The sequence below is a fragment of the Camelina sativa genome, chromosome 16 (assembly GCF_030686135.1).
Source record: "Camelina sativa cultivar CO46 ecotype springtype chromosome 16, ASM3068613v1".
NCBI lineage: Eukaryota > Viridiplantae > Streptophyta > Magnoliopsida > Brassicales > Brassicaceae > Camelina > Camelina sativa.
Window position 1 is genome coordinate 28,512,029 of NC_141895.1, and position 20,863 is coordinate 28,532,891.

At 35.0% G+C, this 20,863-nt stretch overlaps 4 protein-coding genes and 1 long non-coding RNA gene across 6 annotated transcripts; 3 read left to right on the forward strand and 2 right to left on the reverse strand.

Annotated features, from left to right (window-relative positions):
- Positions 1-2,334: 2,334 nt before the first annotated feature.
- Positions 2,335-4,152, forward strand: LOC104752569 (SPX domain-containing protein 2). Its single transcript, XM_010474748.3, has 3 exons — positions 2,335-2,743; positions 3,033-3,159; positions 3,529-4,152. Exons 1-3 carry the CDS (start codon positions 2,441-2,443, stop codon positions 3,969-3,971), a joined length of 873 nt encoding a protein of 290 aa, XP_010473050.1. The 5' UTR covers positions 2,335-2,440; the 3' UTR covers positions 3,972-4,152.
- Positions 4,153-5,092: 940 nt separating this feature from the next.
- On the forward strand, positions 5,093-7,276 carry LOC104787073 (heme oxygenase 1, chloroplastic). The gene is made up of 3 exons (XM_087490837.1): positions 5,093-5,884; positions 6,621-6,844; positions 6,925-7,276. Exons 1-3 carry the CDS (start codon positions 5,461-5,463, stop codon positions 7,123-7,125), a joined length of 849 nt encoding a protein of 282 aa, XP_087346963.1. The 5' UTR covers positions 5,093-5,460; the 3' UTR covers positions 7,126-7,276.
- Positions 7,277-7,580: 304 nt separating this feature from the next.
- Positions 7,581-9,224, reverse strand: LOC104752570 (uncharacterized). Of its 2 annotated transcripts, none has more exons than XM_087490838.1 (2): positions 8,387-9,224; positions 7,581-8,273 (listed from the first exon to the last, which is right to left on the reverse strand). In XM_087490838.1, the coding sequence occupies exons 1-2, from the start codon at positions 8,987-8,989 to the stop codon at positions 8,160-8,162; spliced, it is 717 nt and encodes a 238-aa protein (XP_087346964.1). In that variant the 5' UTR covers positions 8,990-9,224; the 3' UTR covers positions 7,581-8,159. The 2 variants fall into 2 exon arrangements, with proteins under 2 accessions (XP_087346964.1, XP_087346965.1); XM_087490839.1 differs by having other exon boundaries at positions 7,582-8,177; positions 8,388-9,194.
- A 1,716-nt stretch (positions 9,225-10,940) lies between these two features.
- LOC104752572 (protein NRT1/ PTR FAMILY 6.2) lies at positions 10,941-14,856 on the reverse strand. Its single transcript, XM_010474750.3, has 7 exons — positions 14,717-14,856; positions 14,533-14,635; positions 12,950-13,167; positions 12,557-12,792; positions 12,165-12,470; positions 11,728-12,074; positions 10,941-11,623 (listed from the first exon to the last, which is right to left on the reverse strand). Exons 1-7 carry the CDS (start codon positions 14,717-14,719, stop codon positions 11,103-11,105), a joined length of 1,734 nt encoding a protein of 577 aa, XP_010473052.2. The 5' UTR covers positions 14,720-14,856; the 3' UTR covers positions 10,941-11,102.
- On the forward strand, positions 14,289-15,199 carry LOC104752571 (uncharacterized). Its single transcript, XR_762005.2, has 3 exons — positions 14,289-14,404; positions 14,507-14,691; positions 14,788-15,199. It is a non-coding gene; the product is annotated as an uncharacterized LOC104752571 (long non-coding RNA).
- Positions 15,200-20,863: the final 5,664 nt, after the last annotated feature.

Genomic DNA, 20,863 nt, shown 5'->3' on the forward strand with positions numbered 1-20,863 from the left:
ACTAAAACTCAGTATCAATTAAAATTTAAATTCAAATTTCATACCGATAAAAAAAAATATTCTCTCTGGTTTTTTTAGTTGTCATTTTAGAGTAGTAAAAATTTTGTTTTCCAATACTTGTCATTTTAGGTTTTCAATGCATATGTTTGATAAAGATACCAATTTTATCCTAACTATTTTAATGTTTTCACCAATAAAAACTTTAGAAAATGTATTAAAAAAGAGGTATAATAGAACATTGATCTATTTTCTTAATTTGTGTGGAAAGTTCTAGAACGACAAATAAAAAAACCCAGAAGAAGTATAACTCATATATATATATATATATATATATATATATGCCTAGAACACAAACAAGTATAGAGAGAATGATTGATAGATTCACTCTCTTCTCAACAGATTTGGCAAGCAACATCAATACTCATACCCCTTTCAGATAAAACTTTCGATAGATTTTTTTTTAATTTTTGGATCGGTCTGCAGCTTCCATATCAGTTTTTTCAGCTCAAGAATAGAAGGGAATACTGGCTTCTTTAATAAGAGAAGTCATATTGCGGCACAAAGAGATTAAATATTGATTGGTTTGTGATTACATACAAGAATTCATTGTGACATAATTGGTTACAATTGTTTAAGCATGTGTTGTTATATAACACAGGTCATGGGTTCGAAACTCTATAAAATTATTTTGTTTTTCATTTAAATGTCTAAACGAATTAACAATTCGTATAAAATATGCTTGTTCCTTAGAAACTAGGCTTTTGGGGGTATTTTCTATATGGATATGTAACTTAGACGTTGTTGGGAAATTTACCCAATATTCTTTGATATTAGTTTTCATTTAATATATTTTTTACAAAAAAATATCAAGAATTATTTACATATTCGTTTATTTTTGTTTTGTTTGTTAGTGAAAGGTGATTCACAACATGTTTTTGGAAGAGAGACAATAAAAAATTTAAAAGAACACAAAGAAAGAAAGAGGTTTCACAAACCTCAGATCATGAAGGAGGAGAATAAACAGAGGAATTCTATGACTATGTGATTGAGAACTATATCCAAGAAAAGGAAGAAAAAAGACGACACGAGTGAAAGTTACTTAATGAATTATTTTGGATTTTCATAAAGAGTAATTTTATGTGTATTAGTGGACCGTATTTACCGAGTGATCTTAAACAACTATATTTTTACAGGTAATCATAGAAGGAAAATTTGATAAAGGAAGATGAATACTAGGATCTTTTAAAATAGGATACATGAGTTGCTTCTATAAAACTACTTAGTATTATGTAACTTTTAACAAGGGATCCCATATTAATACTATTTGGTAATTTTTTAAGTAAAAATTATACACTTAAGTATTAAAAGAAGAAGCATTTGGATAAGAAAAACAGCTCGGGTGAATAATGATATAATACTTGGCCGAACCGGCTCAACACTATAAATTCATAAGGGTTGGTAAGCTAAGCAATGTTTAAAATGAGAAGAGATCGGTAATGATTTGGTCAAGGGACAAGACCTGTCCAGAATCAATCATCTTTAAAGTAGCGTCTTCGGATTGCTTTTCGCTTATCCGATCATAGAGTCATGGTATTTACACTGGATAGCAAATTTATTTTTTGGGGGAGATGGAAGAGAGAGAAAAAGAATGAAAAGCAATAACTGATATATTTAGGTTTTGAATGGTAGTTATTTCTAGCTTAGTTTTTGGTTTCTGATTATCCAAAAAACCATTTATTTGTTCAATCAAGAAGAGTTTTTTGAGATTTGCTTGCAACAAGCCAACAACATTAAGTTCTTTTAATTTTTCAATTTTTTTTTTAATTACAAAATCAGAAAAAAAAACCAAAATCTAACATCTGAAAACCAAATAAATATATACAGCCTCCATAATCTAAAAATTTCTTAGAAACTCTCAAACATTCATGGTCTGAAACTTATGCTTGTCTATTGTTTGTCAGTAACTAATCAATAACCAATTTGCCCTCCAAACCGGTTCGATTTGGTTCGGACAAAAGGATTCGATTTTTAGTCCCAAAGCTAATTTACACCGTATTTTGATTTGGTTCGGATCGGTTAATCTGATTAGATTATTGAAAAAATAAAAGACCGGCTAACAACTCTCACACACACACGTTGTTGGCGGCTACAGTTCACGCAACTGCAGAAGTGGCTATATATGTTGCTTGCTTTGTCTAGCATTCTCATCTCTTTTAGCCAACAACACTGTTGGAAATAAACTAATACCTGAATAACAAATTTATTTAAAAAAAAAAAAAAACTAAATTAAAAAAAAATGCTTCAGCAAAGACTTAAAAAAAAAGGATATACCAAAAACAAAACCACGAATATTCGGCATTTAATAACAAATAGACAATATATATATCAGGAAACCATCCAACCAATTTTTGATTATTTATTCTCAGCGGAGCTGCCTGCCATGAAATTCGGGAAAAGCCTAAGCAACCAGATCGAAGAAACCTTACCTGAATGGCGTGACAAATTCCTCTCCTACAAAGAACTCAAAAAGAAGCTTAAGCTTATGGAGCCACGTTCCGTCGACAACCGTCCTAGCAAACGCTCGAGATCCGATTCCAATTCCAATTCCAATTCCGTCGACTCAGATCCAACCTCTGGTATGACCAAGGAAGAGCTCGATTTCATTAGTCTCCTCGAAGATGAGCTTGAGAAATTCAATTCCTTCTTCGTTGAGCAAGAGGAAGAGTATATCATTCGATTGAAGGTATCCCCCCCCCCCCCCCCCCTATGTCCAACGTTACCAAACCTTATGAAAAAAAAAAAAAAGATTCTTTTAGGATTCTTATGGTTTTTTTCTTTTAATATATAAGTTGATGTTGTTAGAATTACAATTTTCACGAATGGCTCCGGATCTTGATTAAGTTCCTCTGAATTAAAAATGAGCATAGTTTGGTTAAAGATTTAGGTCTATGTTCGAAAGGGTGGTGGCGATTTTTTTTTTTTTTTTGGGATTATGCGTAGTATTTCAAACTCTTTCGTTTTGGGAACCGTAGGAACTGAAGGACCAAGTGGCAAAGGCGAAGAATTCAAATGAAGAGATGATAAATATTAAGAAAGAGATTGTAGATTTTCATGGAGAAATGGTGTTGTTGATGAATTATAGTGCTCTTAACTATACAGGTAAGCTTTCTTTCCTTTTGATTAAAGCTGCCTAACCAGAACAAGCTCACATTTTTAACAGTTAATTGTGTTTAGATGTCGAAACACTTTCACAAGGTCAATGGTTAACATTTTTTCCCATGGGTTTTGTAAGAAACTAGTAGGAACTTGAATTAGTGTTGACATTACGGCTCTATGTAAAAGAGTCATATTCTCCACGATCTATGTATACTTTTTTGTTTATTTAAAATGCGCCCACATGAAGGAATATGCTCTAATTTATTAATTTGGCCACTCCTCGCAGATGCTTTGCTTACACTTTTTCTTAAGAATAACTCAAGGTTTATACCTTTATTCTTATTCCCTAAATTGTGTACTATTGGTTTACAGGATTAGCAAAGATTCTCAAAAAGTATGACAAACGAACCGGTGCTTTAATCCGTTTACCATTTATCCAAAAGGTCCTTCAAGAACCATTCTTCACGACCGACCTGCTTAATACGTTTGTGAAAGAGTGCGAGGCTATGCTTGACCATCTCTTCCCGTCTAACAAAATTCGGAATCTGGAGGAAGGTGAGCCAACAACTTCTGGAACGGTCCAGACAGCAACGGACGATTCTGATCTTCTTAGAGTACCAAAAGAACTGTCTGAGATCGAGTACATGGAGAGCTTGTACATGAAGAGCACAGTGTCAGCTTTAAAGGTATTAAAGGAAATCCGCAGCGGTAGCTCCACGGTTAGCGTCTTCTCGTTGCCACCATTACAGGCGAGTGGATTAGAGGATGATTCCTGGAAGAAGAAAGTTGGCGTCCTCGAACAAGTAGCGAAATGAATTATGATTTTTATTATTTTTTCTTCTTTCAATAGTTATGTACAAGTAATTGTATACGCTTACTTACAGTTGTAAAAGATGAATCAAAACATAGAACTGTGATCACCTTTCCACATTTTAAATTTCGTTGCGTGTACTTTTTCTTTTGCTTCATTTCCTGAATGAAAAATCTTCTCTGTAACACCATTTTCAGGCGGAAAGAGACCACTCAAGTACCAATGCCATTTCGGATGCTCATGTACACATATTTTACCACCTGTAATCTGTTTCTGTGTTATAAAGCACAGAAAAGACTAGTGGTGTTCTTATACATCAACTTATCAAGGGTAGATCATCATTCAGTCGCAGTTTTACTCCTGTTCTCTGAATGCTGCAGGACTGTAAAGCATTTAATGTGTTGCAGTCTGATTCTTGTTATGTTTTGGGTCTGCCAGATTGGTTGTAATGTATGGACCTTTCTTTTGTATATGGGCTGTAATACACCTTTTGACAGATCTCGCTTCATCCTACTACTATTCTATTCCAAAGTTGATCAAATTCAAGTGCGGTTCCGAGGGTATGCTAAGTGTGCTACCCAACATGTAAACAGGAAAATCGCCAAAATCAACCTAAACAGTTCGCGGAATTCTTTTTTATACACAAACAATGGCACCATGCAATCATATATATGAGATTTTCAAATTAGATATCTGAACCATTAGCCGATTTCTACATTGATTTACATTTAGCTGTCTAATAGATGATTAATTAATTTTTTATTAGTTTTAACAATTTGTATTATGCAGATTATTTTTTATTGGTTGAATTGTGTTGAATTCTCTGAAAGTAGATAGTAAATGATGTTTTTGTTTAAAAATAAACAAAAGTTAAATGATTTCTTAATATGTGTGCATAATTCTAGAAGATCATCCAAAAAAGAACCGAGTAAGTAGTTCTTATAATTTGTAATAAATAATAAATTAATTGATATTTTGGAAAAAATATTAAATTCAATTTCATACAATATATTTTTCCTTTTCAGTGAAGACATTTTTTTTACATTGAACCGGCTACGAGTCTCCCCACTCTTTCGAGTTTCGACCCATACAGAATATAAGAGACATTGTGACATGTATGCAATCAGCACAACACATTGTCGATAATACATCGACCCTAAATAATAGCTCCTTAATAAACAATTCATCTCTCAATCTCATCGTTATCTTCGTTATAGAAACTCGTGAGGCGGGCGGGGTAAACAATTTTTTTTTCTCTTTTTTTTTTGTTGTTAATAATTTTAAGTCACTATAAAAAGTATACACAATAATGTTTAGTAGTATTTTATTATGCTACTACTACAGTACTACTTGAATAATCAATTTGCCCTAATTTAAAAATTCAGTTTGGAGTTGTGTTTGTGTGTCTCTCTTCTCTATTCCTTCAAGGCAACTAAAACAACATTGCGTGACTTCTTCTGAAACCACCATCTCTACTTCTCCGATCAAAAACTATGGCTTATTTAGCTTCGATTTCTTCATCCTTATCCATATTCAAGAATCCCCAACTCTCAAGATTCCAATTTGCTATTTCCCCACCAAACCCACTTGTTCTACGCCCTAGAGTTCAGATTCTGAGTATGCCCATGAACAAGACACCGTCTTTAGTGGTGGTCGCGGCTACGACGGCGGCTGAGAAGCAGAAGAAGAGGTATCCTGGAGAATCCAAGGGTTTTGTGGAGGAGATGAGGTTTGTGGCTATGAAACTTCATACGAAAGAGCAAGCCAAGGAAGGTGAGAAAGAGACTAAAGCTATTGAGGAACGTCCTGTGGCTAAGTGGGAGCCTACTGTTGAGGGTTACTTGAAGTTCCTTGTGGATAGTAAATTGGTTTATGATACGCTTGAACAGATTATTCAAGATTCCAATTTCCCAAGTTGTGAGTTTTTTTTGTTCTCCCTTCTTTTCTTCTTTAAGTAGTAATCTTTAGACCTGATTTTAGATGGAAGAGGTGAAGTGATTTGGAGTCTTTAATATCTTTGTATCTACCCATTTGATAAAGATCGTTCCTTTGATTCAATTTTAATCTCGTTCTTAGTATAATAGTTCTGTTTGATATGATTTTGGAGAATACTTCTATGCGTTAATCTTATTTGCCTCTTATCTTGTTTTGGAGTTGATTCGGTCAGATTTTTTGGCAACTTGGTTTTGTTTTACTCTTGGGTTGAGTTGGTTATATTGATGGTCTGTATGAATGATTTGGAGAATACTTCTATACGTTTAAAGTGTTTAAAGTCGTAGTGTTTACCCATTTGATAACGATGATTCATTTGCCCCATTTCTTGTTTTGTACTCTTGGCCTTTATTTGGTTATAGTGGTGCTTTGTATGAATGGTGTACTCTTGAATTGTGGGTTTAAGGTTGAATATATTATGTACAATTTGTGTTTTGGAGGTTTGGACTTGCAATCTTAGTGTTGTCCTCGCAAACCTAACGTAGAATAAGAGTCTTCAAACAGTCGATGAGAGATTATATTTATGCTAGCTCGTAGGGACTGAGTTTCCTTACGTATTGGAAACAGATACCAGTTTGTGAAATATCTTTACACAGAGGCTGATTTTTTTGCTAGTGTAACCTTCTCAGGATCTAATTCTGCATTATATATCTTTCTGTAGATACTGAATTCAAGAACACGGGACTGGAAAGGGCGGATAAATTGGCCACAGATTTGGAGTGGTTCAAGGAACAAGGTTATGAGATTCCAGAACCAACTGCTCCTGGTAAAAAATATTCTCAGTATTTAAAGGATTTAGCAGAGAAGGATCCTCAGTCATTCATTTGTCACTTCTACAACATCTACTTCGCCCATAGCGCTGGTGGACGAATGATTGGCAGAAAGGTAAAATCTTTTGTGCACTAAAAAATCGCTTGGAAATTTAGTTAAAACTTTCTTCTTCTGAAGCTTACCAAATTTTGCAGGTAGCAGAGAGAATACTTGACAATAAAGAACTCGAGTTCTACAAATGGGATGGCGAACTTTCCCAATTATTACAGAACGTAAGGGAGAAACTGAACAAGGTTGCCGAGGAGTGGACGAGAGAAGAAAAGGATCATTGTTTGGAAGAGACGGAGAAGTCTTTCAAGTATTCTGGTGAGATACTTCGTCTTATATTGACATGATTTGGGTTGCAGTCTCTCTAGATCTCTCAATATGTCTTGTGGCAACTCAAATCCTGCACATTGTTTATATTCCTGTATTATATTTAAATTATCCTGTGCTTGTATTAAACTCTTCTTTGCTTCAAAGCTATTACTAAGTTCAAGGTTCAAATTTATAACTTTTCTGCCATTTATGGCTTAAATACAAGTTCAATGATAAGTGTACATCTAATCTAGCCAGAGAACACTCTTCTGTATCAAAATTGTAGGTGTTAGTGTGTATATCTGATTCTATTGGATTGTTGGTTGCGAAACTAAAGCAACCAGTAATGCTAAACGGTATGACTTATCTTTATGGTTGGTCTATTAATGGTGATGGTTCACTTTACCTATATGAGAAGTACTATTTATTTATGCTACTCTCAGTAGTTATATGTAGAATTTGTTACTAATAGTGGCTAAGACGAGCCATTGGAGAGCATCAACGACAGATGTTTACTAGTTAGAGCTAATCGTCATATGCATCACAGAAATGTACCAAAAAAATTGAGTACATATTACAGTAAGAAACAAACATGACTAACCAAATTTGGCAACTTATAAACTAAATGTTTTTCTCTGCAAATATGAAAAACCTATTGCTCATATGATTCTTATATTCCTTAACTCGTATGACATATTATTACTCCTTTTTCCGCAAGTCCTATGTCTTTCACTCCTTGGTGCAATGTGCGTCTGTGCCATGCTGGCTACATTTGTTATATCCAACGCTTTTAAGGAAATCACGTATCTCTTTGGAGCTACTATTACTTGCCTTGAGCAATCTCTCATCTTCCTCATAGATTAAATAAGGAGCTTCTGCCGGTTTCCTTGAGAGTAGCTTCTTTGCACCCTTTAAGACATGGTATTCCCAACCTTGAACATCGATCTTGAGAAGAAGAACAGGTTGAGACGGTGTGACGAGTTTGTCAAGAGGTATGGATTTTACTTGGACTGCTATTTCTTTGTTTGATTTGAAAGCAAGTCTTGCTCCCACCTCCGAGACCGCACTGTTGTCAAGCCGTCCAACCAACAATGGAATCAACATTTAGCAAGATCCAATAGACAAGATGAGTGGGAACAGTAGAACCAAGTCTTGTTGGGTTTTGTTCCTTAACATTCAGTTTCACCTATAGCAGATAAGTTCTATGCAATAAGAAGCAATACAATCCACAATTCTATAAACAGAAATAATGCTATGTTCTCACTTCACTAATCTCAAATTACAGAAATGTGATGATACCTTATGGAAGGTAATGTCCCCAGTTCTGTCAGAAGCAGCGGCTTCAAACACAGTAACCAAAGCAGCAACTCTGTTGAACCAAATCCCATCACAGATCCTCTGCAAATTCTCAAACACAGGCTCAAAGGCAAGCACTTTAAAACCCATAGCAGCCGCAGCAAAGCTAGCCATACCAACATTAGCTCCCACATCAACGACTAAACCATTTTTACCACTAGCTCTCATACTCTCCAAAACCTCCTGAATCGTAGCTGAGATGTCTGGTTTCCTAAAGGGCTTACCTTTAAGCAGCCTGACAATGTTCTTGTGTGGTTTCTCCGGGAGAGTACCGAGATCAGCGAGGGAATAGACAAAAGGGTACTTGAGATTCTCGACGACGTTTGCGATTATGGGTTTTGACTGGGGACATTTGAAGCAATCAAAAGGAGGTATTGGGAATGTGGTGTCGATCGAGAGATTGGGATTGGAGTATTGGAGAGTGGAGCCAGAGAAGAAGAAGAGAGAAGAGAGGAAGATAATGGAGAGGCCAAGAAGTGAGATTAGTAGTGTCTTTGGTGATGATAAAAGCTTATGGTTCTTGGCCCTTTTCCAGGCGTTCGCCATGGAAATGGATCCAGATGTGTTTGTTCCGACTCTTGAGTTTCGATCTGAGTAAAAAATGGGCAGAGCAGCTTTTCTTAATTTTCAGATCTGAGAAAACAAGACTCAGAGATCTTTGGGTGGGAAAGCTGGATTCGTATCGAGCCGTTAAAGGATCACAAGGAGAAGCTCCGAGGTTTGCAATTCCCGGTCAAGACAAGAGATTTACAAGATCAATTACAGAGGCACAATGACACGTGCGTGTGTCTAAATAAGATCTTAAATCTCAATTTTTTTTTTCTTTTTTTTTAAATAACCCACTTTTCATTTTGCTTTCGAAGTTTTGAAATAACCCAATTTCTTCAAATATTTTAGATTTGTCATTTTTGGTCACTTTAAAATCTATACATTTATGATTTTTTTTTTGCTAAAATACATGTAAGATTGTGTTTTAAAATCTTAAAAAATAGCAAATTCATAAGATTTTAGCCAAATGGCAAAAACCAAAAATACCACTAAAAAAAAGTCTCTTTTCATAATTAATTCAAGTTTCAATACAAAAGAATTAACTAATTTACTATTTTCTCCAACGTAACATAATTTTTAGTCTACCATTCATAACGTTAGACCAGTATGCTATTCTATTGGGAGTCTCTCATTTAAACTAAACTATGTACAGTGTAATGGTGTTATTTTCAAAGGTTTAAAAGCTTACAAAGTTACAATGGTTTAAAAGAAACAAACCGATGTAGCAAATAATAGTGTTGAATTTTATCGATGCATGAAAGAAAAATGTAGACTTTTTATTTGACATGGCAAGTTTCAATTCAAAAACTGATCCATTAGTTTTTTTTTTTTTTTTTTTTTAAACAAAACATCAATTTCAAAAAAGAGAATCTTACGATTGGTTGCCCAGACAGGAGAAAAAAAGTTTACAAAAGAAGTTTCAGAGATAAAAGAACGCAAAGCTCGAGCAATGCGATCTGTTTTCAAGTTTGACGCTCGTGGAATTCGAGATAGAGAAAATAGTGGAAACGACTCCTTGAGCAGACGGAAATCATGCAACAGCTTAGAAAATTCCGGCCAATCTTCAGGAGTTTGGACCATTGCGACTAGCTCAATTCAACACAATCCGTTCTCAGATTTGATTGGGAGCTCAAATTTTTTTTTTTAGCAAACATGTAGATTATATGATATGTGAAGCTTTAAAATACCTAAATAAATAGTGAGAAAAAGAACTTTGAAGTGAAACAATGAAATGAGAGGGAAAATATACGAGAGTGAGAGGAAGAATGAAAAATTGAAAGCCGGCTTCATTTTTTTTCAAATACTTAGGGAGCAAATTAATTATTTTTTAATCAACTAGCACTTAAAACATACCAATACTATAAATATTACAATGTTAAAAAGCGTTCCCAAAATTAAAATTTGACCAACCAACTATAACGTTTGGATTCTGAGAAACGCTATTTAAAACAAAAAGGTATGTCAACTATAGCAAAAATGCATAAAATAGCTTATTTTCCTGTAATAAATTCAAGAAGTCATACTATAAATATGACTCGAAGAGTAACTAAAAACATATCTAAACCGGCCATAAGACGTGTGACCGATTGAAGCTCTCTTGGTCACACCAACCATGGTAGCCGTCTCCGGTCTCTTGCCTATGCCACACACTGATCACTATCCACAGGAACGGTCTAGGAAACTTGTCTCTCCACTTAGTTGTTTTAGTGCTAATTGAGCAATTTTATTAGTATAGACACAATCTAAAGATACAAGTTTACATTCAAAATGAGCGACCGAGATGAAATTAACCCGGTAGAAAATGATCTAGATCCTTCAACACTTCTCTACAACATCTAAGGCCATCTTCAATGCTGCAAGATATTTTCCAAAGTTCTACAATGTCCTGATATTGACATGGTCAATACGTAATCAAAGACCCATGAAAAAAAAAAAGAAGTAAATAACATGACCAGTGAAGACACAATATTTGAGACTGGTAGGAATCTAGACACAACTTAATTGCTTAAAATACACAAAAAAAGGAAAAAAAAAGGAACAGAATAATTGGAAAGCAGCTTTGTTGAAAGATAATAATATGGTACACCAGAAAATAAACCCCAAACAAAATTTAGCAGTCTTCAGCAGCAAATCCCTTCCCATTTTCCTTCTCTGCCGAGTCTTTACCCTTCGTTGGCTTAAACCACAAGGCACAAATGAAATAGACACCGAAGTTTATTCCACTAAGAATGACTAACAGCCAATAAAAGTAGTCGAGTCGGCCGTGGTTGATGTTATCAGCCAGCCATCCTCCATCCGTAGAAGTTGAAGTGACCTTCTTGATGACTGAGACCAAGAAACTGCTGACAAAGAAGCCTAGTGATAAAGTGGTCAAGAAAAGTCCAGTGCTCATTGTTTTCATTCCCTTAGGCGATTGGGTTATGAAGAAATCAAGTTGGCCAGTGTAGATAAAGGCTTCCCCAGATCCAACTAAGAAGAATTGTGGAACAAGTAAGAATACACTTATGGGTAATGTTTTTTGTGTACTAGATTTCGCAACGGATAGACGCTTTTGCTCAACTAGAGCTGCAGCTGCCATGCCGGCTGTTGATAAGACCAATCCAATAGCAATTCTTTGTAGGCTAGAGAAACCTGGAATGTGAATGCATGTGAATATCAGAATATATAGTTGAGAGACATATACATATATATGCAAAAAATCTAGATATGTAAATGTTGCATGCATCTTATGTCACCTGGTTTTCCTTTCCATTTCTTCCAAAAGGGCATTATGGCACGGTCGTAGACAGCTAAAGTTATGAGAATAGCCGCGACGAAAAACACGGTGAGTGAACCAGCTGGAATCTTGAAATTTCCAATGTTACGTCTCATGGTTGAAGCTTGCTCAACCGAGAATGTAATCATTTGGGCATATGTTGTCCAGAAAATGATTGTTGTTGCCCAAATAGGCAAAAGCCTAACCATCATTTTCACTTCCTCTACTTTGGTTACTGAGCTTAGCTTCCAAGGGTTTGGAATTGCGACTCCATCTAGGGTTTGTTCGAAATCTCCTTCTGTGACTATGGCTGCCTTGTCCAACAAGCTGCACACACAAGTTTAGATAATTAAGATACAAATTTCACTTTAATTTACTTCTTAATTTTTTTTTTGTGAAAATGGACTAGAAACTTACTGAAACTGATCAGTATGTTCAATTCTCACGCCCTCAGGATTATCTTCATAAAGATAAACAATGCTTTGAGGTAGTTCCATTTTCCTCTTTCTGAATGCAGCTGCTATAACCTGAAAAATTTGCACAACAGGACTTCCTTGGCTCTTCTTATAGCGGTAGCTTTTAGTCCCAAACAAGAAAATCCCAATAGCTATAGCCATAGACACCGTGCAGATTCCATAAGCCCAAGATCTTCCCACTTCATCTTGCATGTAAACTAAAACAGTCACAGCCATCAACGTCCCCATGCTAATGAAAAAGAAAAATCTGCATGTGCCAAATTTAATTTAGTTTTAAATAAGGGAATGTTCCAATAATGTTATCATATAATGAATATAAACTCTAAACCTAACCTGTTGAAGAAGAAAGCCATTTGAGCTTTTTCTTTAGGATCTTTTTCATCAAACTGGTCAGACCCGAATCCGGATATACTAGACTTAAGGCCACCTGTTCCAAGGGCTATAAGGTAAAGTGAAATATAAAGAATTGTCATCTGAAAGGTAGTGGCGGGTATGCATGCTTCTCCGTGGTGGCATGTTGGCGGACGCAGTTCTGGCAGCTTCGTTGCTATCGCTAGCGCACCAGTTCCCTATATACAAGAATACAAGATATTATAAAAATGGATAGCAAACTTTTTGGTTGATGTTTAAAGAGGCATCTACTATTAAATGGTGAAACCAACTAATAACATTGATTTTTTTTTTTTTTTTTTGGTTATATATAAAAGGTTTGAGATAAAGTCTTACGAGAGCTTGAATGGTTGAAAAAATAGCTATGGTTTTAAAACGGCCGAGGAAGGAGTCCGCGAGAAATCCACCGAGCAAGCAAAGGAGGAAGGAAGTGCCCATGAAGTCAGTGACAATGTTGGCAGAAGTTGAACTTGGGAGATGCATTGTCTCCATCAAATATGTTACCAAATTCACCGCTATTCCCATGGTTGATAGCCTCTCCACAACCTCAATTCCTGCAATAGTTTTTACATTTTTCTTTATACACTATCAACACTTTGTATACATGTTCCAAGTTAAATTGGAAGTAATTCATACATATTCAATTAGTGTTGTGTTAATCCAATAATCCTTACTTTTTTTTTTCTTTATTAAGACGCCAAATTCATCTAAGTGATAAATTACACATGGAAATTATTATAGGATTTAGATAATCATAAAGTTTTTTTTGTTTTTTGATAACCAGATAATTATAATGATTGAAACCCGCGTGAACTCGATAAACTAATAAACAAGTTTGGTTGTCTAACACAAACTGACACTCAAACCATAAGCTTTCATATATACTCCAACTATATGATTTATTTATTTATTTGGAAACGTAGAAAAATATTCACGATAGCTTATCGCTGTAAAAAAAAAACTTATCGCTGTAAAATCATGATATTTTTGTCCTTCAAAAGGCAAGGAACTGAAGAATTATATATTAACAGTTTTAATCTCAGAAATGAACAAAACCAAAGTTTGGATTAACGACTAATTTTAATTAGACAACTGTAAGAGAATATTGAGAAACAAAACAAGTTTTTAGAGGTCGGCGTTTTATGTTAGACACGTGAATACAGATATAAATCTATTTTTCATTTTCCCTCACTAATCAATTTTTCTTTTTTTTTACGTGTGATGAAATTTAATAAAATAAAAAGAAAATTATTATTATGATTGAACGAGATGGGGAGCCATGTGGCGTGTCCCTTTTTTCTTTATCTTTCTATCAATCAGCGTGATTCAGAACAACGACGTTTCATATTTTACATATACAAACGGACTTATTTCAATCATATCATGTGTGAGTGTGACTGATTTGAAATTGAGTCTCTTTTGTTTCTCACCATGTATTCCTAAATTATACAACTTAATGGAGATTTAAATGTATACGCAAGAACTACCACAACCCTCTTAATAAAATTAGCTACGTATACACATATTGGTATGTATTCACTGATGGATATCTTGCCAATATGTGGACGCCACATGTATTTTCTTCATTTACCGATTATTAGATAATGGAAATATATATATATATATATATGTATATATATATATATATATATAGTAGTTATGCATGTTCCGAAGTAAGAAACGATGATTGTAGTGAATTATATAAGCTTTGCCCAAAAAAATGTGGATTGTAAGCAAGAAGAAGACGAAGAAGTTTGTCTTTTGCTAGGACATATATATATATATATATGAGTAATTTTCACACAGATCTTATTTACTGGTAGTGGTATATGTGTTTATGTATATGTATCTTTGGACCAAGGTTATATTATCTGCAAATGCATATATGCATAGGTAATGTAGAGAAGAAAAAGACGAACCAAGAATGAGAGCTGCAGTGATCCAGCCACCGGTTTTGGATTTGTCTGCTGGTCGGCCGCTGTAATCTACGGCATCAGCTACCGTCCAACTCCCTTTGCTCTCCTGAAAACCACCACATCAGTCCTCAGTTTAAAAATCTTACAACCAATAGTTTACAAGTAAGAAGAAGAATATTATCCAAACCATTGTATATCTTCAAGTATCGCCTTGATGATATTATTATTAATTTCTGCTAAATGTTTGGTCTTTGTTAGCCACAGAAGCAAATAATGATGGAGAGGAAACTGCCTTTTTATAGCCACAAAAATGAATGAAAGAGAGCTAGCACCGACCTTCCACTATATGTGATTTGAGACATATCACAAAAACGTGAAGTCTTAAGAGATAGGTTCATCACACTTTATTTCCAACTTTCCACCATTTCTTTACTTATATATATTGTAAATTATTTTGGCTTTTATTTTATTTTTGTCTTTTTTTTTGTGTGTTTTTATCTTATTTTGTCATTTGTTGTAAAAATTCTTTTCTATGATGATAAATTATTGTATTTGATCCATATCGACAAGGGATAGAAATGGATCATAGAAAAGAAACACTTGCATATATTCCCATATAAAATGTTTTGAGTGATCAAGTAAAGATTCTCTACGAGGTTTATTACTGTTAGTTCTCAACTCTTCCTTTTTTACTTCTCCACTACCTATTGGAAAACTGCACCATGTATTGTTTTCACAACATAAAAAGAAAGCATAGAGAAATATAGTAGAATATCACATTTTTTTGTGAAAATAAGACGAATATGAAAGAGAAGAATAGCAGAAAACAAAGTTACTTCAAGTAGATAAAAATTATTTGTTTACCCTGAATAAAATTTGCAATTGTTGGTTAAGAGATATGGGACAGATTAATTCTAGCTCTCCATATGTTCGAGTTGGAATGTGATCGGAATCCTCCGGTTTGTTAAAATTTGTTTATTGGAAACATTTGTCATATTTTTCTGTGGTCAGAAAGAAAGAGTGGTGTACGTTGGTATAGTGGTGACTTCTACACGTCTTCATGGTTCTTACTTCTGAGAAAGCATATATATGCAGAGTTAGGACATGACTCCCCAGTTCATCTCAGTTGACAGTTAGCATACGTCTTCATGGTTCTTACCTTTTTTCACGTGCAAATTAAGGATATAAGACTAGTTATAATTGCGAAGAGTTTAACACATAAAAGTTGACAGAGTATGAGAAGGTATTACCCCATAACTCCTAAGATTAGGAACATATTTACAATATGTATATGTTTCCCAGTACATTTAATGTTTCCAACTTGTTCAAAACAAATGACTTAACCTTATCTTTTTGTCACGTGCAAAAGATATAAGACTTATTTCAATTAATTGCGAAGAGTACCACGTAAAAGATGACAGGGTATAAGAATCATGCATTACCCCGTGACTCCCAAGAGAGTAGGAAGTAGGAACACTTTAATTGTTTTAAGTCTTGATCATGTGTATCGAGTTATATTTTAACTGTGTTACATGGTTTATTAACTTTGATGTAAAGGATTATTTCTCATTAAGTATACTAGCCGGATAAGCTAAGGGAAACTTAACCAACTAATATACATGTATAAACTATGATATGTGAGCTAATATGGTTAATTCATTGATAGCGCAATTGGGATTAAAATCCACAGGGAATGAGACATATATTACTAGGTATTCGCCATACTACTTAAACTTAGGCGATATGTTCAGCCCCGGCTCAAAACATTTTAGAGTCCTAGGAAAAAAAAATTAGGCTTCTTAACCCATATATAGAAAATGTTGATATTTTGGATCTCATTTAGAATAAAATTTAATTATTTGGACAATAATTAACATATTTTTTTGGAAAAAAGCTTTTGTTTCTCTACCACATATATTATTTTGTGGGTTTATTCTTATTTTTTTTCTTTGAAAATGAACATTTTTTACAGAATAATTTTTTACAAATATTGATGGGCCCTTGGGCCACTGTCCTTCTGCTCTACCCATTTGAGTCGGGTCTGAATATGTTTTATTTGGTTTTGATCTATAAGACAATCACTAAAGACAAAAGAATAAAATAAAAATAATGATTGCAATTGAATACAAAAGAAAGATATATTGCATGGTGATTTATAGGGTTGATAAATAAATTTTTAAAATTTCTTAGATGAGTGTCCAAACTGTTAGATAAAGGTGGGTTCACGAGCTAAGAGAAGATGTGGAAGCCATTAAGAAAAATAGCCATAGGGGGTTACACTAAAACTTTTATCACACATTTCCAACATGTTTTTTTTGGACAAACCCTACTTTTCTATTTCAGCCTAAAAAGGGTTTGATTTAGCCAAAAGGACATCTTTTTCCAGAACGTCTATTCGATGGTTCAGATTCCTTGGAATGAATTTGAAAGAAACAAAAAAAATAGAAGATAGTGTAAGGATATCATGAAAAAAACCATGGAGTTCCTTGAATTGGATCTCCTGATTAAGTGCTTTGACAAGGGTTAACGAGTCTGAAGCAAAGTGGAAGGTGTTGAAGTCCGATTTGATTGTAACTGGAACTGCTGTCAGAGTTGCTAGGGCTTTGGCCATCAACGGTGAGGCAACATACTGTATCCGAGAAGCTCTTTCCCGAATTGGTATCTCCTGGCGATCCCTGAAGCTCCACCCGAGTCCCGTGTGACCATCGACTCTCCAAGCTGCATTAGAGCAAGATAACATCAAGGTTTGCTGCGGAAGTGGAATAAAAAGAGATCACATTTTTGACGGCTCTATTCGATCCCAATAATCATGTATCATAGGCTTAAACTCATCCATGTCTGTTATAGCATTCACAAACTTGAAACACATGCGTTTACTACCCATGGACGTAGCCACATTCAAATGAAATCGACTCTGAAGATGGTCAGAAACACCACCAACTTCAAACACATTGTAGGATTGTGGGAAAACTTGAACCCAATTATCATTAACCAATATTCTATCCAGCTTTTTTGAAATCAGCTCAGTCTCTCGTTTGTTACACCAAGTATATAATTGTCCACAGTAGTGCAGATCTGTAAGTTGCCAATAGTTCACCAGAGTTTTGAAATCACATATTCCTGAAGACAGAGTAGGCATACTCTCCACTCGTGAATGCTCAGCTAATTCCAAAGTTTCATTAAAATCACCAATAATGAGCCATGGCCGGGTACAAATTATCAGTGAATCATGATGATTGCATAGATCTCCCCCACAATTCTTTTCTTTCTTCAGCCTGATTCGATGCATAAATGAAGGAACAAAAGAATTCCTCATCTTGGTCTTCCAATTTATTAAACATGTTATTAACTGACTCTCACGTTATCCCTCCAAACAACCCAAATTCGACCCAACCGATTGTATTCAAAGTTTGTCAAAAGAGACCAATCTTTGAATAGCCTATTTCAAATTCTCTTTACCTTCTTCTCCTTCACTCTTGTCTCAAGCAAACAACCGAATTAAAACTTTCCTCATTCCACCCAGTTCTTTATGATAGAAAGTTTCGGTTATTTATTGAAGCCGCACACATTCTAAAAGAAACCCGACATTTATATATGTTTGGGGGGGGGGGGGGTATCTTCTTGCTCTGATCCCTAGAGGGGTCCCTAGCAGATTGAGTAGAATTTTATGAGACTATCTTATGAGCCGTTTTTTATTCCCGAAATAAGGAAGCACGAAGAGGAACACCAGCCTTTGTACCACATCCCTTAACCATCACCTCTCTGGCTGTGCTTACCTCCCCTCTTTGAACCTATGGTTTCTCCGGAATAAAGGATTCCGTATCTGCAGCCCCTTCTCCCCTATCAGTATTTGCTCCTAAAACCGAGTATGGATTAGAGAAAATGAACACAGCCTCAACTCGTGTCCCTTCTGTTTTTTTCTCGGGCTACAAGTTGATTTAGGAGTTATCCAACCCTCTTGCTCTATATCCTCATTGAAAACCTTCGTACCAGTGTCATTTTCATTACCCAATTCAACCACTGGCACAACATGTATCTCCACTACCTTTAGATTCTTTGATGCATGCGGCTTTGTGAGCTGGCTCTATCACCTCAGTGATTTTTTCGACCTCGTCTTCTCCTTTTGACGCACACGAAAAGCTCAGATGGCCCACTTTTTGCTACCACTACATCTCAGATATAACCAAGGATCAGAGTAATGTATCACAGTTCCCAACTCTCCCTTCTCTTCACTCCTGACAACATACTCTTTCACCAATTCCTTGGTCAAATCTGCTTCCACCAACATCTGAGACTCTTCGAAACTAGCACAAAACTCAGTCTTGGGATGCAACCGTACTGGCTTCTCCACCGCACTAAATCAGAATTACAAGCCTTTGTCGGTAAATATAGTTGGGGGAACATTCTTCAACGTGAACCAAAATGGTATAGATTTCATCGCCAGTTGTGCCTCCTCTGCGAAAGGAGTCCATTTTGACACGGTCATGGGAATATCCATGATATTCCACATCCCTTGGTTTAGAATTCGATGCCTCATGGCTTTATTCCTGATCCGGAACTTCACTGCTGACTCATTAACTTCATGAACATCGATTAATGAGGATCGATCTCCCAATCTCCTTATTTTGTTCACAATTATTTGGATTTTCCCACATGAGGTGCTTTCATATTCAGAAATTTGCCAAGCAAAAAATCTTCCCATAGTGGTTTTGCATCCTCAAACACCTCCTTCGGTACTACAATCTTCTTCTTCCTATTCTCTTCCACAACCTCACACTTTTGCTTAGTAAATATTCGATTTTGAGTTACTTGAGTAACTTGGACTCAATGTCTTTTCATATGCTGAATCCCCCGGGCTTGACGACGATATTTCCTGACTGACTCCTACAGTCTCAACCAACTTATTTGAACCAGAATCATCCCCCATTCTTACCAATCCTTCTGAAGTCATATCTTCTCCTTGCGTGATTGCCTTGAGTCTATCCCATTCTCCACTACCTTTTTCTCCCCCTAGCTGATCCTCCGGCCGGCTTTGAGAGGCCGCCGACAGAATAAGCCTTGCTAAGAAAGCGAGAGAAACCCTAGCTTGTAAATCGCCCTTTTTTCGCCTGTCACATCAGCAGTGAATGGTGCTACCGCTGTCATTCCATTTCGAACATAAAAACATCATATTTCTAAGTTTCTTTTAATAACCGATCAATACAAATCTTATCCAAACAGTGAGTTTATACATAATTAAACACAACGCAAACAAAAACATAATGAAAAGGCAGAGAGAGAAAGATGAGAACATAATCTTCAATATATAAGTTCTATCAAATAATGAGATTACCATCACAAATCTAGAAAGGCTAGTTAGTCCCTCGTGGACACTTAGACAAACTTAGAAAAACAAAATTAACATGTATCAAATTATCGGCTGCGCAACTGCTGGATTTCGACACTATCTTCACTAATTTTCAGCAATTTTTAGAGGTGTATTATTATAATTTAAATATCGTATCTTGTTTACATCCTAAAGTTGACAGTGATCATAGTTTACATTTTTGGTTTAATAATTATTAAAGAATAATTGACCAGATTTTAATTCAACTACCAACAATCGGGAAATGATTTTCCCACCAATGGACCATATTATTTTCTGATGAAAAATAAAAAATATAGATGATTGATATCCATGTGCTATATAAATTAAATATTTATTAAATATTTACAAGTAATTTTCTATGGTTCCTAAATAAGTTTCTTTATGGTTTCTCTAAGTGATGACTTTTGGTTGAGTATTTTACATTTTTGGTTTGATAATTACTAAAAATAGTTGACTAGATTTCAATTCAGTTACCAACCATCAGGAAATTATTATCCCACCAATGGACCAAATTCATTTCTAAAAAGAAAAAAGGGTAAAAAACAAAGGATTGATATTCATATGCTATAATTAATTAATTATTTATTTAATTTTAAAAGAATTTTATTTATTATTCCAATTAAGGTCCAGTATTATTTCTCTGCTGATGATGAATTTTGATTTAAAAAGCCAGATGTCGTTATCCACAAAATGAAACAAAAAATAATAAAAGAAAAAAGAAACTTATACAAAATTTCAATAAAAATAATAAATTATTTAATGGTGCATATGTAAAACTTGGGGTTGAATATTTTGGGATATGTGAGGCACAACAACAATAAGCAAGTGCGTCTAATGCCCCACCAAATATGGTGAAGCGAAAGGCAGCCGGCCCTCTTCTCCGTTCCTCGCTTCATTTTTTCTTCTGTGTTTGTATTTTCTTGTTTTTGTTTTGTTTTGTTTTGTGTAGACGGTTCATTGTGGCTA